Source organism: Haliotis rufescens, unplaced genomic scaffold (genome assembly GCF_023055435.1).
Source record: "Haliotis rufescens isolate VD_foot unplaced genomic scaffold, xgHalRufe1.0.p SCAF_20, whole genome shotgun sequence".
In the NCBI taxonomy this organism is placed as follows: Eukaryota; Metazoa; Mollusca; class Gastropoda; order Lepetellida; family Haliotidae; genus Haliotis; species Haliotis rufescens.
The window spans coordinates 7,389,470-7,409,077 of NW_025963891.1; the positions used below are offsets into that span (position 1 = coordinate 7,389,470).

The 19,608-nt window shown below is 42.0% G+C and overlaps 1 protein-coding gene across 1 annotated transcript; it reads left to right on the plus strand.

Moving 5' to 3' along the window:
• The first annotated feature begins 4 nt into the window (after positions 1 to 4).
• LOC124127833 lies at positions 5 to 13,923 on the plus strand. The gene is made up of 3 exons (XM_046491242.2): positions 5 to 582; positions 7,480 to 7,635; positions 11,457 to 13,923. Exons 1-3 carry the CDS (start codon positions 369 to 371, stop codon positions 11,816 to 11,818), a joined length of 732 nt encoding a protein of 243 aa, XP_046347198.2. The 5' UTR covers positions 5 to 368; the 3' UTR covers positions 11,819 to 13,923.
• Positions 13,924 to 19,608: the final 5,685 nt, after the last annotated feature.

Below are 19,608 nucleotides of genomic sequence, written 5' to 3' on the forward strand. Positions count from 1 at the left end.
GATTTTCGTGGTAATCGTACAGCGAGGGGCGTCGTATCGCATTGGTTGAACTGTAAAGGCGAGCGACCCACTAATCTACAGTGTTTGTCTCGACAGGTAGATTTCACGCGCTGATTGTCGATGGCCGACAGGTGCTGGCTATTTCAGTTGCGTCAACCAGTCACCAGTATCTCCAGTGATATAGACATTGTTCAACGGCTACCCACCTGCCATACATATCAAGCTTGACATGAACAAGGCGCTGTGGACTACAGGTAGATTTCAGCTACCTGGCACGAACGAATGACGCCAGTGCGTGGATAAACATTTCACACAACGACATGAACATGTAGTCAATTACATTCCGTGACGTTCATTTCATTTTCAAGATGCCGCACTGGTCGGAAAAAGGACTCCGGTATCAATCGGGCTTGATGATACAAGTTGCGGGGTTTTGTGTGTACGTGATAGGATATGGGAGCCCTACCTGGACACAAGTATACTCGCTATTTCAAACGGACAGCGTGACGGCATACCATGGATTGTGGCAAATGTGTGGCAAAACAATATCTTCGTGTGCCGTGTTTGAATCTCTCAACCAGGGTGAGTGACAACTGATAAGTAAACATTGTTTTATTTCTGTAATAAGGTGAACATTTGTGGTAAAAAAATGGATTACCCAGGTAAATGACACAGTGACTGTGAGTTTGGAAGGTAATATTTGAATATACAGTGGGTGGTTTTATCACAGGAATCCGACATTGCATAGCTGATATGCTTTAGAATGTGTTTTAGAGACATACACCTTGTAGATACACATTATCTTCATAATATCATATGTATTACTTTAATTTTATGTTTTATTTTATTTAGTGGACACTCATTTTATCGTCGAAAAATAATCTAATTCCTGTTATATTTCTGAAATTATGAAATTACTGTATTAAATATTTTTATTTTAAAACCATTAAAACAAGATGTCATATTGTATAAATGAAATCGAAATGATTTCACCGTTTCACATTTGAAGGCAAAAAATAACTGCATCAGTATCAAGAATTCTGTTATTATTTTTCAGTGTACCTGTACCAACGCTGATTTGTATATATTCAGTAGCAAGTGTTTAAACACACGCCGTTATTATTTATAACCGGAACAGACACAATCACGTCACACTCCAATTCAGCTACCTGAACGAAGGATATGCGATCAAAGTTAATCCACTCCTTGTGTGAATTTAACTGCTATAATCGATACTTGTGTAATTAGCAACGTGTTATGCAGTTGGCGGCTTAGCTGTAGCGATGATATAAGTGCGACCTACTTTAAGTGCAGGTACATATCCCAGTGTTTGAATTAGTCTCCAAGTATATGCTTATGCATGTATATACAACAGTACCATCAAGCAGGGTTGTTAACATCCTGTCATCACATCTCCGTATCACGTGTCTATGTGCCATTGCCCCAAGGGGCGCGGAATGTTTTGAATAAGAATTAGTATTTTCGCAGTGTATAATATAAGTAATAATACTGGGTGGAATTATACTTAATATTCCAACATTATGTACTTCTGGGTGCATGGTTTGCCCAGTTATCTTGAGTTGCATACCAGAAGCGGGTTCGAATCTCATTCCCCCTTGATTACGCGTCGAAGTTTGTCAGCACTCTTCCCATTCTGGTGGGTTTCACCTAAGTAGTCTAATACCTTTTCCCCAGCATCAAACTGACAGGCCGTTATATAACAGTAAAACTGTTCAAAGCGGCGTGAAACCAAATTCACTCACTCATCCACCAACTAGTGACATCATGCTCCTCTCCATCCCGCCATGCTTTGCTGGCTATTTGAATATATTAGCCCTTCTACCACAAGTACGTGAATCACGCCAGCATCTAGGTTAGGGTTAGGGTTAGGGTTAGGGTTAGGGTTAGGGTTAGGGTTAGGGTTATCAGGTGTGTTCTGATTGGCTGAGAAGGATGGGCAGGAAGGGGTGGAGTGTTTACTCAATTGTGTCTTGATGACAAGGCAGACACATCCGTGTCCCCCCTGGTAACCTTGACCCCGAAACTGTCAATGACGAAATTCCTTCCAGAACATTCAGCGCTTTATATTCTTTACCTGTACATATTAATACGTCTTGTAAGGGATGCACGCAGATTTACTTTGAAATATGTACAGAACGAGGCTTTACATATTGTGGCTTTAAATCTTGATGTGTATTTTCAAACATTCAAAAGTGGGCTGGTCAAAAAGTTCTGAGCTTAACAAACAAAACCAACAATTACGAAAGTGTTTTTAATTTCATTTTTCAGCATAACCTCCCTGTTTTTTTCAATACACTTCTCATATCGATAGTGAAGCTTTTCGATTCCAGTCAGGAGGAGGTTTTCTGAAGCCGACCTGGACAATCCATTCACAGCAGCTTTGAGGTCATCGTTGTCGTCATAGCGCTTTCCAAGAAGGCGTTCCTTTAGTTTAGGAAACGGGGAAATCACTTGGTGCGAGGTCTGGCGAGTATGGAAGATGAGGAAGCTCTTCGAACCCACATTGTCACACAGCAGCCTTTGCAAGTCAAGAGGTGTTGGAAGTGGCATTGTCATGAAGTAGAACTCCAGCAGTCAGCATTGCTCGCCGCTTTTCTTTGATAGAATCTCTCAGGCGATGAAGCAAATCAACATAGTAGGCACCTGTAAGCGTCTTTTGGCTTTCTAAGTAATCAACAAGGATCACACCATTTTCATCCCAGAATACAGTGGCCATAACTTTCTTCACTGATCTTGAAGACCTGAATTTCTTTGGTGCCAGAGAAGTAGAATGGTGCAATTCCATGGATTGACGTTTTGACTCGGGATCATAGTGGTAGACCATTGTTTTCATCACCCGTTACTAATCGCATTTTGAATTTGACGAAATCCTCCTCAATTAAGTCTAAATTTTCTCTGGCAATGTCAGTCATTTTTCCTCAAGATCAGAATTTAAGAACTTTTGCACCCAACGAGCAGATATCTTATTCATCTGTAAATGTTCATGAATAATAGTTTCAGTGGATCCATGGCTTAGACCTGTGTCTTCCACAAGTTCTACAATGGCAATACGTCTATCTGACAGTAGAGGTTATTCTACCTCCTTGATTGATCTTCACTGATGGAAGTTGAGGGACGTCCAGACCTAGGGTCATCATTGCTTGTTCTCCTAGCCTTTAACATTGTTGCCCAACGTTTCACCGTGGAATAGCAAGGGCACTTATTCCCATACACTTGTGAGATGCGGTTATGAATTTCTTGGGTCGTACTTTTCTCTAAAGTCAAAAACTTGATGACTGCTCAGTACTCGTTCTTTTCTATTTCTGTGTCCATTTGGACCCTTATCACGGTGAACTTGTCACCAATATACAAGCGGCCGCAACAGACCAAATACACTTGCAATGAGTGAGTAAGTGAGTTGGGTTTAACGTCGTTTTTAACAGTATTCCAGTTATATCACGGCGTGTCAGCTTAATGTGGGAGGAAAGCCCGAAGTGATGCAGGTCTTAGACGTTTACCACTTCGGTGAAACCTACGAGCACGGGTATGGTGCTGACAAACATAGAAACATAATCGGGGCGAACCGGGATTCGAACCCACAATCATAGGTTTCTGGCGTGCCCAAGGGACGCAACTCTGCACAGCGAATCGCGGCGCCTTAGACGACTGGGCCACCCGCGCCCCCACACTTGCAATGAACTACTCAAACAATGTACTACATTAACTAGTTTACTTTGTTACTGCTCATAGTTGAAAGTTAGTCAGGCTTAGGACTTTTTGACCAACCCTCGTACATATGCAATACGTCAGACGATTATGCATGCCAATAATCGATTATGTTTGACGCAAATCATGAATTATTCGTGACACGAGTGACATTAATCGAACCCGTGTCAATGGCGTGACAAGTGAAATTTTTAATCGCTACTCTAACTCACACCTCTCCGTTATATGAACGCTCCTATTAGCATTAGAAAGTATTTTTATCTCTGCAGCTGGTGTTTATAGTCGCTGCATGTATACGGCCAACATACCCCTGATGAGTCCATACATCTTAACTCACTTACTGTTAATTGTGATGGTTTTACAATCAGCCCTTCTGACAATCTGGGTAATGCAGAAGGCTGCAGTGTTGGGGAGTGTTCACATTCCCCGAAACGTTCTGGGTGGGTTTGACTAGACAGCGCATTCTGTGAAAAGTCCCATTCGCTGTCTGGACTGCGTGTAAAGGGCGGCTAGGGCCCTGAGCTGATGATGAGCCTATAACCAGCCTGACTGTGCCAGGATCACCCAAACCCTCGTTGCTGCATTTTTTATTTTAATGTGTTAATAATAATGGAAAATGATTATTACAAACCTTTATGGAATATGCCCACATACAGCCTCAGATAAATTCAAGCTAATAAACTTGATCTGGTCCTATTTCATAAATTAAGTGAATTTATGTATAATGTTTAATCTTCTGTCCGTTTTGACAGCAATGTGATTCAGAAATATGGTAAATATGCGGACCTCGCATATGAAATGTCACGCCTGCATCGTAGGTATGAAGTGGGTCCGACTCACCTGAGTTCTCGGTGTCATTAGTTTGGTACTTCATGGTCTCTTAATTTGTCCCTTCTGACAATGTGGGTAATACAGAAGGCTGCAGTGTTGGGGTGTCTTCATATCAAGTTCTTGGTGGGTTCGACTCGGCAGCGTTTACTATGCGAAGTCTAATTCGTTGTCTGGGCTGCGTGTAGAGATGGAAAGGACACGTGATCTGGGTCTTATGATGCGCCTTTTCAGGCCTGACAGTGCCAGGACTAATGTGTCGGTGTTTCTGTACCTTGTCTATTAAATATTCAGTTTACATGGGCTGACAGTAGCATAACTACTACGTGGCACCAAAAGCTAGTGCTTCCACTTTGAATTCATTACAAAAATATATCAAAATTAATTAAGTTAAATATTAAATAAAAACTCCATATTTTGTTCTTCTTTCAGTCGTCGGTTTCCTGTATGCAAATTGTCGATGATAAGTTAGGTTCGTTAATAATTTTTAAAAAAAACATTTAAAGAAATTAAAACATTAGATTCTACCTCGCCGATATGCTCATGTCGCTAAAAAGAATGTAAATCATACATTATTATTTTTCGAAATGGACATGACTTTAGGTGTGATTTAAATATGGATCAAATTTTGAATCCTTTTCGGGTGTTCTGTCAGTGACTTTCATAACACAGCACCATAATTGGAGATCGATCTGTAGCCATCTTTCGCATCGTAATGGCCTGCTTGTGCTTGATCTGTTTTTGATGAAGTGTTTTACAAGAGTGTAAGATAGAAATATACTGCATCGAGTTATATTTGCCTCGCTACGCCCTTGAAGCTGACGTTCATTCCCTCAATACTGACCATACAAAGCCGCACGGCAAGCATAAAGATCGGTTAGGGCATCACAGCGTATAAGTAATACGAGACAGCATACAGCTTTAAGTCATATACGTCCCATTCTTTCTCAAATATTGTTTAGTGTAGAGGCTGGTGCGCTTGCTCGCCACACTGAACATCCGAGTTTGATTCCATAGGGTCCAGCTTCTGCCGCCAATGCTGGTTTATGCACTCTACCCAACCCGTACCCCGATAATTCAAAATGTACTTAGCTTTAGTAAATCAGCTCTTCTAAAACTGAATGTGAACCTATAACCATCTAGCACAAGTTGACAAACCAGTCGAAATGGCCGTCATGAAGCGGTGGCATTCCCGCTAGATGGGCTTTAGTTTCCTTGATTAATATAAGCTTGAGAGTAGATATTTTTCGTTGCGGATTTATAGCATCACCTGGCCATCCTTGCAAGTAGGACAGCCATACAGATAACGGCGCTTGTAGGCTATTTTGATATACGACTTTCCGTCAACATTTCAGATTCGACCTTGAAGATTTGTAGACGCGAGGCGATGTAAAATCGTTACTCGACGTGGTGCCTTATAAAGGGAGGTCTGGCAAGACTGTTTTCGCAACGATATCCCGTTTCTTTATTGATTACAAAGACTTGAGCTGCAAATGTTTCATTAATGCGGTTGTTGAACTACACGCAAAGATCTTTAAAATCCAGGAATATAAATAACCATTAAGGCACATAAACGGAACGATTAATGGTGTAAAGCATATTTACATGCAATTCCAAGCTACAATTCTGTTTCGTATCATATTTTGTTGCTACAGCAACAACATATTTATTTCTTCAAGTGTAGTATTGATCAAAGAACTGCAGAAATAATTACTCGGAAAAACAGCCAAGTCGAACGGAGCTGAAGTAATTGCATCACACTGTATTAGAGGAGCCACACCACCCTTCAATCATTACTGCCATGCCTGGTTGTCATTATGATGTTAGCATGAAATATGAATCAATGCTGATGCCTTCATACAGTCGCAGTCTATAATAGTGTAATCTTGGATGTGCCTGACTGTATGGGTAATTACTCTTCCCGTTATGTGCTTGTATAGTTAGTTGAAGAGTGATATGTGATGATAAGTGTGGCTCTTTGGTGGTGAATAGAGCGTAGATAACACACCCTCGTTAATCTAGACATTTTTTAACCCGTCCACATATTGTTACATTCTTTTTAGTCAGGGCCTCGCTAATTCGGGGTCCTTGTTAGTCTGGATGTCAAAACGCCTGAAATCTCCCTATTCCGGACCTGTTTTCTCCACAACCTGTTTATTCCGGGCTTGTCTGCTACTTAACCTGAGTAGTCCAGATGTACTCAGGTTTTGTGCCAGTTCGGACCTCGTTACTATGGACACTCTATGGTCCGAACTAACCATGACTCTTGTTAGTGTGAACCTTGTTACTATGAGCACATCTGTTGTACGGACTAGTTAGTTGAATAATGTAGGTCTGGAGCTCTGGAACAGAGAGTGCATTTCTGTGTGTGTGTGTGTGTGTGTGTGTGTGTGTGTGTGTGTGTGTGTGTACGTGTGTGTGTGTACGTGTACGTGTATACACCACTCAGACACCGTATACTGACTCCGAGCCGACCAGTCCTTGATTTAGCCTCTTAATGCCGAACGCCAGACAGGGTAACAATAAGTACCACCTTTATCGTATTTTTGTATGACGCGGCCGGGGATCGAACCCCGGAACTTCCGCTTTCCGGGCGGACGCTCTACCACTAGGCCACGGAGGCTGCCCGACCGAAAAGAAGCAATGGTGACCATCGTCAGGGTGTTTATAATAAAAGAATGATTAAATAATACACTGAATAACCGACGATGGCGACATTGTATTTTGATGAGGATATAATACAATAGAAAACGTTACACAAATAATAAACACACACATTATTCAGTTATACGCAGTATGAGACACTAGGTAAATATACAAATATGATATGATTATGTACATGTGTTTTAATTAAGATATGAAATTAGAAATGTCCGTAGCTTTATCATGTCTGATGTTATTCTAAATGCACCCACTTCATTTCAGAGATGCATTCTTGGCACCAAGCCACCCGAGGTCTGGCCACGATCAGTCTGATATTTTCTGTGATATCACTGCTGCTGCTGATACGATACAACTTCACCCAGTTTTCCCGCACCGCTGTGGACACGAGGTCCGTCAAGGCGCTGCCAACTCTTGCAGGTAAATATAGCGACAAAACCGTTCCCATTATCACAAGAACTCTCTGCTATCTCCTTATTCCTTGTACGATCACGAACATAAACACGAATCACACGAAATAGTGATGGAACCAGGTGTTCGCGAAGGGGTGAGCGTCACAAACACATGCAAAGGCAAGTCACTTGTTCACCTAAAAAACACACGAGAACATATTTTATAAGTCAAAATAGGGAATTGCATCAGATATAATTTTTTGTCACTGAAGCGTCAAATTTTGAAATGTCCTACACATATCTGCCATAAAGCTTTCTGAAAGCTTTACTGAGGCCTTGAACAGTGACACCGGCTGTCCAAATACAGCTGGAATATTGCTGACAAAACAAACAAACAAACGAATGTTGTAAACCTCTTTGAGAATTTTTTGTCGAAAGAGTATGCTCGATTGTAGTTGTGAAATGTAGACACGGACTGCAGCTGCTTGAGTATTGCTCGACATAAAGGGAATGTGGACCTTTGGAAAGCTGAAATCACCCTATGGTAATACTAACATAGGCCAGGATAGGACTGGTGGTAGTGTTTATTGAAGAAAATACGGTATAGCCACGGGCTGATGATTACAGCCGTGTATCTGTACATGGCGCGCCGGATGACCAGGAAAACCCCTACCTGCTGTGATAAGAACTTTGTAATTATTCTTCCCTGTGACGTTTGAATTTCATTCGGATTTAATACCTCTTATTTGCATTAAAAGCACTGCGAATAACCCATGTAATTGAAACAACAAAACATATTTCATGATGGTGTATCACTGGGAAGTGGATATATGTGCATTCCCTCCAAATTGATTAATGTACACAAGGTTATACATGCATGTGTATGTTTCTGCAGGATACATATACTCATTATTTCATTTCCAGTGACATTTTCCCATATGTCTCCATATACATGTTGCTACAGCTTCTCTGCCGTGTATAGTTTCTTAAAACTCATTCTGGGGATCGGGTGGTTAGGCGCTACCTCATCGTACCCTGATGACGTCGTTCGTTACTTATACGTCATGTGGTGTGGTCTGGATTTTATTATTGACAGGCAGCTGACTGCTACGTAAAATAACACTGACCCATTAACTTTTTATGAAGTGTGAGGTAGTGAGGATAAAATGTAGGGAAATATATTAACGGACAGACAAGGCAGAGGGACAGACAGTGAGTGAGTATTGTTTTACGCTGCTTTTAGCAATATTCCAGCAGTATCATTGCGAGAAAAACAAGAAATGGGCTTCTCACATTGTACCCATGTCGGGATTCAAACCCAGGTCTTCGGCGTGACGAGCGGATACTTTCACCACAGGGCTACCCCACAGACAGACAGATGTAGCCAGTATTAAAGGCTATCGTCCCACAATGCAATAATATTGAAAAAGAAATATAAGGGTATGTTTATTAAATCAGTGTTTTCTCACATCTCTTTGCAAAAGGCTACTATGCTTGTCGTAAGAGACGACTAACGGGATCGGGTGATCAGGCTCGCTGACTTGGTTGATGTATGTCATCGTATCCCAATTGCTCATGATGTCAATCACTGGATTTTCTGGTCCAGACTTGATTATTCACAGACCGCCGTCATATAGCTACAATATTGCTGAGTGCGGCGTTAAACAACAAACAAACAAACAAATAATTGCAAAATATTTAGCTAAATATAACATATGTACATGCATATGCCTAATTTGAAATTTAAATAAGATATTTAAAAATTAGGCATTGAATGGAAATGGAAATAAAAGATGACGCAATGACAAAAGACAATTACCATAGACCCCTCCAGCCAGGTCACTGCAGGCGTCCCCGCGATCCCCGTGCCACAGTGCTACCCTTATTCAGCACCCATTGTGACCAGTCCTCTTCGTGCAGGGGTGGTGGGGTAGTGGTTAAAGCGTTCGCTCGTCGAAGCCGAGCAGAAGACCCGGGTTCGATACCCCACATGGGTACAATGTGTGAAGCATGTTTCTGGTGTTCCCCGCATTGATATTGCTCGAATATTGCTAAAAGCGGCGTAAAGCAATACTCACTCACATTTCTTCCTCATCCACGACAAGGGCACGAGACTTTTTATTGCAACATGTTTGTAACTATGGACATCACGTTGGTGGGCACGCATATCAACATTAGACATTGGAAACCTGGAACTTCCTCATGCCAAGCGGCCACGCCATCGCTCGAAACAACACAGGCGACATGTTGAAGCGCACTGTACATGTTTTAATAAGAAAAACCTTTTAGGACATGCCGGTATTGATAAATAACCCTTTTGCTGGACATGTCTGAGTGAAACTGAATGTCATGTTTGAACAGACCCACGTGTATTTTTTTCAAATTTGTTTGCTTTATCTGCTTGTGACAATCCACGCTTTAACGTGCGAAGACAAGAACAATACCACATTTCATATTATGACAAATTAATGTATACTGTAGCCGATAGGATCGCGATGACTGTGACAAGGAAATTGTTTCGGGGCAACCTTGAACACAATGGATATGTTTGTGTCCGACTACGGGGCGTGTTTACATACCAGTATATTTTAAATACTTCATCACGTAGTCGGGCCGAACGTTAATGCTCGAGGGTGATGAGATTTCGTCATTGTTTAGACACATACATGTTTTATCTTAGCGTGGGGCACAGGGTATTGCCAAATGGATTTCATTTAATGATTACTAGAAAGGTTTGGAGGATAAATAAGTACTGTTAGTATTGCCCCTGGACAGATTACCACTCCCGGAACCCGGGGACATTTGCCTGTTTATATATGGATTATTAGATGGTTATGACAGGGTAATTTCAAATTCCAAAATGACATCAAACATCTTTATAATCAAGAAGGTATTCCCCTAACTCTTCATACTAACCAGACCGCCTCCATGGTCTAGAGGTAGAGCGTCCGCCCGGAGAGCGGAAGGTCCGGGGTTCGATCCCCGGCCGCGTCATACCAAAAGATGTTAAAAGATGGGACTTCTTGTTACCCTGTCTGGCGCTCGGCATTGAGGGGCTAAAACAACGTCGGCTCGGAGTCCGTATACTGTGTCTGAGTAGGGTATTCATGTTGAACTGCGGCATGGTATCTCAGTGAGCTGGCACTATAAAATGGGCATCAGTCCGGACTAGTACAAGCAGCCACACAAACACACACACGTACATGCACGTCGCTATACAAGTGCAATAATCTTGGACGCGACGTTAATCCCCATTTCACATCATCTCACCCCATACTTACCAATATATGTTAATACAGTCATGGGAGTTGGACCACATGTCAAGTGAGTGAAGTTATGTTTGTGAGAAACGAAAACGCTACCATACAGTCGAACTGCTGATACCTCATAGTCTTCATTCTTTGTGCTGTAGTTTGACTATTAATGAAAGAGCGTTTTTAAATTTCCAAACAGAGGACTATTCGCATTAACTTCATAACGCATTTTAGCTAGGTTGTTACTCGCATTAAATTGTTGACGCAGTAATTTCTTGCTTTATATTACAGGTCTTGTTGCTATTGTTGATTTCACATTAAACCTGTGAATACCTTCTCAATTTCTTGTTTTATAGTACAGGTCTTGTTACTGTTGTTGATTTCACATTAAACCTGTGAATACCTTCTCAATTTCTTGCTATATAGTACAGGTCTTGTTACTATTGTTGATTTCACATTAAACCTGTGAATACCTTCTCAATTTCTTGCTATATAGTACAGGTCTTGTTACTATTGTTGATTTCACATTACACCTGTGAATACCTTCACAATTTCTTGTTTTAAGCAGCTAATCCATGTGACGTTTTCTCCGAAGGTATCACTGGGATCATCGCCTCCTCCATTTACGCTATACGGACACAGCTGCTGGTGTCTCGGAACAACGCCAGCTTGTCCTGGGGGTTCGCCTTGGCGGTTTTGGGGAACGCCATGATGATACTGAGTGCCTGCCTCCTGTGTTCACGACGGGGACGTCCTGCCGCTCCCCCGGCCAACAGGATGCAGACCTGGTCCACGGGAATGAACCTGCCGCCAGGTGGCTCTGCCGGATTTGCCTACTGGGAAGGATCTGGAGGCCCAATGGTTAACCCAGCCTTTCAAGACGCTTCCTTCATCAAACCGCCCGACTTCGCTGACGCTCCCCCTAGCTATGAGGAAGCCATGAGGGGATCCGCATGATACATCCTTACTTCAGAGCCGGCGGCGAACTGTACTGTGATGTGTGAACGCTGAATGAAGTCGTGGACTGTTTTTAAATGAAATTCATAGTGTCCCGAAAGTGTTCCGCGACTATCATCACAATGAACACTGAATAGACAGACCGTTACTCATCTATAGGTATTGATTGTAAGGTTTTTAATTAATGGGGGACCAGGCTCCGGCCAATTTACAGCCCAAGCACGTATGATGCGAATCATTCGAAACCCACTTTGTTGATCTGCTTATTCAAAACCTATGACTTTATCAATCTACCAGTTAACGATTACCCCATTTACACAGATGTCTCAGTCAGTGCCTAGACTGAAACTAGGCACCAGACCGGTGGGCATAGTGCTTGAGTTAGTGAATATGGTCTACGCCGCTTTTAGCAATATTCCAGAAATGTAATGGCTCGGAATACCAGAACCGTTGTACTCATATAGGGATCGAACCCGGGTCTTCGACGTGAAGAGCGAACGCTTTAACCACAAGGCTACTCCCTCGCCCATGGCTTAGTGCCTGAAGTCGTTAATATAATGTATATTATGTTTATAGTACATGTCAGTATAATGCCTCTTGAGGTAAGGTGTTATCAGGCATAAATCTTCAATGCATAACATAAGGACTTAACGACACCTCCCAAGAGTTCTTGCGAGCAAGGGTCAGCTCTGCTTTTTATGTCACCCGAGAACCGAGCATGGCGCCCAGCTTGATGCATTCCATGTTAATGTTTTCACTATTGAGTTGTTTTGACGTTTGCATAATTTGTGTGACAATATCACTTATTAATATTCATAAATTTCAATATATTTGTTACCTGGATATAACAAGAAGATATATGCATTATTCAGGACTCCTGCAAAAGCAATGGTCTTTGAATGGCACAACACTGACCGAGCCAAGTGAGGGAAGTGTGTGAGCAATGAAGTGATGGTTTGGTTCAGTACAGTGCTGGTATATGACAGAGAACATTACACGGCCAGCTGGAGGTGGTCATCTGCTGCCCACTCTCAGTATTTAAGGCACATGTTATCAATAGATATTCTTTCAAGCTACCCGATCTTATTATTAATGTAGACCAGACAATGTACATGTATTGGTGTATTCGTCAGATAGAGAACATATTATATGGGTTTGATGGACTCACGAATGTATAAATTATGCATATATTTTCAATACTGTTTTCTATATTGAAAACCGCGTCGAGAAGTTGAAATAACGACATGACGATCATTTCTGAATTATGCCAAAATTCATGTCTGCATTATTATACGTCAATTCTACGACGTATTATTTTGTCAAGAAAAATATCTGTATTATGTTACGTCAACAATAACGTATGAATAATATTACGTCAATAATAATGTCTGCATTATATTACATCAAATAATAATGTCTGATATACATTTCGTCAACAATGTCTGAATTATTTTACGTCAACAATAATGTCTGAATTATTTTACGTCAACAATAATGTCTGAATTATATTTTGTCAACAATGCAGAAGATCACGTGACTCCACACGTGTAACGAAAGACAACATGGCAGTATCTCAGCCATTGGAATAAATTACGACAGCTTTAACTGTTTTCAGTTTCAAAACAGAAACAATTTTATAGTTTAGTACATAAATGTTCACGGGTTAGTCTGGTTGGATATGGCCAGATCAGCTATTTACAAGCTTTGTCCTAAATGTTTCTTGTCCTATCAATCAGAGAAAGATAATATATTCGTATATTCTGTAAACTGACACCATCTTTATCCGGACTTAGATGCATGCACATTTGGTTTAAAAGTCAAAGTGATGAGCTGTTTGTAGTTTGGTATAGACTGCTGCCATCCAGGTTAAGTCCTCATGAGTGTCCGCATGAGTGTATGCAACCTCTCAATACCTTGTAACAGGTGGTATCCCATGGAATTTGATAACTGTCACTATCGACCATTAAATAGTGATATATTTTTAAAAAACACACACCATTATCATATAGCAACACTGTCGTTTTATAGTAATCAAAAGGATACCCCTTTGTATTTGCAATATGTGTATTTACTTCTGTTGTCTGTAAATACTATATGTTATTTCATACGTTTGTTATGTTTGATGTTTATTTAATTTACTCATGATTATGTTGTCTGCGTGGTCTAGTGGATAGAGCGTCTGTCCGGAAGCTAGAGCGGAAGGCTGTGTCTTATCAAAGGACGTTAAATTATGGTTCGTGTTGTTACCCTGCCGCGTGCTCTGCGTTAAGGGTCTAAAACAAGGACTGGTCGGCTCAGAGTCAGTATACTGTGTTTGAGTGGAGGCTCCATGTTAAGGAGCGGCAAGGTATCTCAGTGGGCTAGCACGGTAAAACCGGCATTAGTCCGGGCTAGTACAAGCAGACACACATACAGACACGTGCATCCACGTCACTATATTGGTGAAACAATCCTGAATCCTGAAGGCGACGTTAAACCTCACCTCACCTCACCTCACCTCACCTCACCTCACCTCACCTCACCTCACCTCAAGGACCGAACATTCTGGTTTCACCATCTGGGACGGCGGGGTAGCCAAGTATAATTCTCTGAAGAAACCTATGAACCAGGGTTATAAGATATATCTCACAAACATGAAGAGGTATGAACCCAACAAATTCGTTGTTTACACAAATTGAACATAGAGTGTATGCAGCCCTTGTACCCTTAGTAATGGCACCAGATCCACCCGAAGCAGTGACTTGGAAACCATTTTAGCACACATACACAAGAACTCAAACATGCGTAGCACCACATAAGAACATTTAAAGCGAAACAGGCACGCTGAACTATTACTTGACATGCAAAGCAAAGGATAAGGTATGCTTAGTGGCCATTTGGCCAACGGGATATTCATCATTGAATACAGACATGAGGAAAACGTTTACTTATTCCTGAATGTTATCATGTGTTCATACAAATGTGAATTAGTTCAGTTCAACAGGTGTATGTTTTGGGGGCTGATAACAGCACGTAATGCAAAGGTAAGGATGAAATATGTCATATGAGTTTTTCAGGAAGTGCTTTCTAATACATTTACTACGTTTATAACGAACACGCTTGTAACGAACTTCCGGATATAACGAACTTTTTCTCGGTCCCGCCCATCTTGTGTATGTATGTTATACATATGCTTATAACGAACTACGGTTATAACGAATTAAAATAAGTAGTCCCTTTGAGTTTGTTATAACCGTAGTTTACTGGATTGGAATATGAGCAAGTCTTTGACCCAGCATGATTTTCAGCTGTACAAACATATAAAACAGTCATCCTGGGTCACGGGTATTTTTCATACACCGATTTTCTCTTAAGTTCGAAGACTTGGCCTTTTTAGCCAAACATTTGCATTTGATCATGTAAGAGGTTCTGAACGTTTTATTGTAAGAAAGGAAAAGTATTCTGCAACGATGACATTTCCACTGGGCCCTTACCCTACATCGTACTTTTAGGGAAAGCAAAGTAAGTTAGAATAGGTAACTTTTAATCTTGTATATATATAACGTCAACGCCAGGCAACAACCTTCGCGTCGAAGATTATTGCACTTATATAGCGACGTGCATGTACGCGTGTGTGTGTGTGTGGCTGCTTGTACTAGTCCGGACTGATGCCGATTTATAGTGCTGGCACACTGAGATACCATGTCGCAGTTTAACATGAATACCCCACTCAGACACAGTATACTGACTCCGAGCCGACCAGTCCTTGTTTTAGCCCCTTAATGCCAGACAGGGTAACAACAAGTACCATCTTTTAACGTCTTTTGGTATGACGCGGCCGGGGATCGAACCCCGGACCTTCCGCTCTCCGGGCGGACGCTCTACCACTAGACCACGGAGGCTGTCAATGGACGAAAGGACATCAGTGGCGACAACAGGTGCTCGCGCAAAGGGTAAGCATGTCCTGCCCTGCCGCCAACTGCGTTCACATGCTCGTCTTAAGCAGAAGATGGGATAAAGCAAAGTGAAGGCAAACGAAATATAGTACTGTTGTTTTGTTGGTTGGTTGGTTAACGCCGCGCTCAGCAATATCCTACTATATGACGGCGGTCTGTGAATAATCAAGTCTGGACCAGTCAATCAAGTGATTGACATCACTAGCATCGTTCCACGCAATTGGGATACGATGACATGCATCAGCAAAGTCAGCGAGCCTGACCACGTGATCCTGTTAGTCGCCTCTTACGACAAGCATAGTCGCCTTTCACGGGAAGCATTAGTTGCTGAAGACCTATTCTCCCTGTGGTTCTATAGGTCACGATGGCTGACCATCAGTTATTGTAGCATATCATCTTGTCTTTTATAAGCCCATATATAACAAGTGATAACGATATAAGTGTGATGGGTAGTCCATGTAGTTATGCACGTCTTGACGTCTTGACATTGACGACGAGCAAGGGTACGGTTCTAAAAAATCTCAGAACATAATCATGGCGAACCTGGATTCGAACCCATGGTCATATGTTTCTGGCACGCCTCAGAGACTCAGTTCTGAACATGGAATTGTGGCATCTTAGATGATTGGACCATAACATCTGAAGTACATGTGATACTACACTGCTGAATGTGTGACACTGGCTCTCAAACAGTACTATCCCGCACTGAAGACAATCGTACAGCAGAGATTGGATCGGTTACCATGCTGCCTCGTACACCATTGTTAATGTTTTCAGTCATGAAGCTGTCGTTGCAGCTTTGAGGATATCCCTAGATAGGAGAAAACTAGTCACTGCTAGTCCGATTACTATTAATAGTACTGTTAGCTATTTAGAGCGTCCGTTTGTAGCACAGAATAATCTCAGTGAATAACAGGTATCACATCACAAGATAAACAACTCTGATTTTACGCCCGCTTTACCATTATATAATGAGCCAGTTAGAATAGTTAAAAATGATTTTCGATTTTCTTTCATGTTAATTTCTTGAGTCGGTTTCAAACTTATGAAAAAAGTTACTTTGATACTCTAATGTACCACGTGACTTGGGCCACGGTCCCAGCGGTTTCAAGTATGAGGAGATGGGCCCTAGGTCACGGTGACCTCTGCCAGGTTAGGCCGCCAATCTGACACACAATGTTCTAAAACTGAAATTGGACACAGGTGCAAATGACATTGAAGTGGTAAAGGTCGCTTTAAAAAAAACCGGTTAAAATTACAAAAATATTCCGGACCTATATATATATCCTTCCTAATCTTTGAAGATGAATGCAGTTGTACTATTAATATACTGGGGCGCTTGAAGATGTCTAGATGCGTTATGCAAAATGAAATATCACATTCATATGGATCACAGGGGAAATAAATCAATATGGCGAATGAGTCTTGTGAGTTTGCACTTCGAGCGACAAGGTGTTCATAAGGGCCCTTGATTACCAAGTACTTTCCATGCGCAGCCTGGTAGAACACGCACGATATGTCGGAAACTAACGCCATTCAGCAACGAGAGTCGACATGTATGCTAATGCACAGCTTGAAATATCATTGGCATCCAAAACGTCATGGTTTCATTCCTATTTTTGACAGCCATCACATTTACATGTCGGGTTTTGCGAACTGTGTCCGTCAGAAGGCAAGGGGGCAGTTACGCAATGCGCGGCATGTTGTGTCATATAGTTCTGATGATGTAAATGTGAGCCGAAAACGTTTCTTCTTGACATGTGTGGCAGCGACACATTTATTTCAACGGGCTCTCGATAGCATTTACGCATAGTTATATATCTGCTGAATAATTAACTAGATGGCACCTCTGACGCCTCCAACCATCACACCGCACTTCCTTTACTCGAGTTTATATCTGCTTGACTCGATCTGTGAAACTCAGCTCCACCCTTGGTCACTCGATCTGTGAGGCTCATCTTCAGCCTTCGCCACTCGAGGGGTTCGATCCCCGGCCGCGTCATACCAAAAGACGTTAAAAGATGGTACTTGTTGTTACCCTGTCTGGCGCTCGTCATTAAGGGGCTAAAACAAGGACTGGTCGGCTCGGAGTCAGTATACTGTGTCTGAGTGGGGTAGTCATGTTAAAGTGCGGCATGGAATCTCAGTGGGCTAGCACTATAAATCGGCATCAGTCCGGACTAGTACAAGCAGCCACACAAACACACCCACACGTACATGCACGTCACTATATAAGTGCAATGATCTTGGACGCGACGTTAAACCCCATTTCACCTCACCTCACCTCACCTCACCACTCGATCTGTGACGCTCAGCTTAAGACTTCACCACTCGATCTGTAACGCTCAACTCCACCATTCGTCACTTGATCTGTGACGATCAGCTTTACCCTTCACCACTCGATCTGTGACGCTGAACTCCACCATTCGTCACTCGATCTGTGACGATCAGCTCCACCCTTCGTCGCTCGATATGTGACGATCAGCTCCACGCCTCACCACTCGATCTGTGACGCTCAACTCCACCATTCGTCACTCGATCTGTGACGATCAGCTCCACCCTTCGTCGCTCGATATGTGACGATCAGCTCCACGCCTCACCACTCGATCTGTGACGCTCAACTCCACCATTCGTCACTCGATCTGTGACGATCAGCTTTACACTTCACCACTCAATCTATGACACTCAGCTCCACCCTCACCAAACTCCCTTTGGTCGAGTTTATATCTGCTTGACTCGACCTGGGACGCTCATCTTCACCCTTCGTTACTCACCGTGATGCTTCACTATTGGATCTGTGATGAATGAACGTCTTTAGCACATATATGTGTCTGTCTCTTGTTATCACCCCCCTTACGACCTGGTGTGGTCTTACACTAACAACTCAAGGCTACAAGTCGCTATGTGGCTGAAATAATGCCGATGAGACGTTTAATTGTTACTCACTAACCAAGGCTACAAGTCGCTATATGGCTATATATTGTTACTCACTAACCAAGGCTACAAGTCGCTATATGGCTATATATATTTACTCACTAACCAAGGCTACAAGTCGCTATATGGCTATATATTGTTACTCACTAACCAAGGCTACAAGTCGCTATATGGCTATATATTGTTACTCACTAACCAAGGCTACAAAGTCAATTTTCTTTTGCAAATGTAGAAAAACAAAGCAAACAGGTGACCACAAAAATCAAGATAAATCAATATATCCAAACCAGGTGTTCCCATAACAAATCCACATCTAACAAGCACGCTCAAGTGGTGTTCCGGGTTAGAACTGATCTTCGGCAAGCCATGCTTGTCGTAAGGGGCGAGTAAGGGGATGCATTTCATCGTATCTCAATTACGTAGTTCGATGCTCATGATCTCACTCACTGGATTGTCTTGTCCGGACTTTATTATTTACAGACCGCCGTCAAATACCTGGAACATTGATGGGTACGGCGTTAAAAAACCCACAAAAACAAAAACAAACACGAAGCGAGCCCCCGTGTTTACAAAAGGAATATACTGTGATTAAGATTTTAAATGGCAGTTACACTTTGACACAATACTTAACATATTACGCCGGCTTTCATCGTTTAAGCGGAACCTTCGTTGGATCGACACGGTAAACAGATAACTATTTAATTTCACTACAGATGCGAGCACTGATCTCCTGTGCTCATTCTCCAGGGGTATTCCTGAACCACATTGCTGAGCATCTCTGTTCTTGAACTGCATGGCGAAGCAAGTGTTTTCTTGATCCTAGAGAACACCATTTCTTGAGTCATACAGATGAGAAGGGATACGTGTTAAATGAGGTTACACATACACGCATGTATTTATCAAAGATTGGCAAACAAACTG

Coding starts and splice junctions, on each gene's coding strand:
- LOC124127833 (XM_046491242.2), top strand. CDS start 369: ATGCCGCACTGGTCGGAAAAAGGACTCCGGTATCAATCGGGCTTGATG. Junction 583..7,479: donor GTTTGAATCTCTCAACCAGG/GTGAGTGACAAC, acceptor ACTTCATTTCAG/AGATGCATTCTTGGCACCAA. Junction 7,636..11,456: donor GGCGCTGCCAACTCTTGCAG/GTAAATATAGCG, acceptor TTTTCTCCGAAG/GTATCACTGGGATCATCGCC.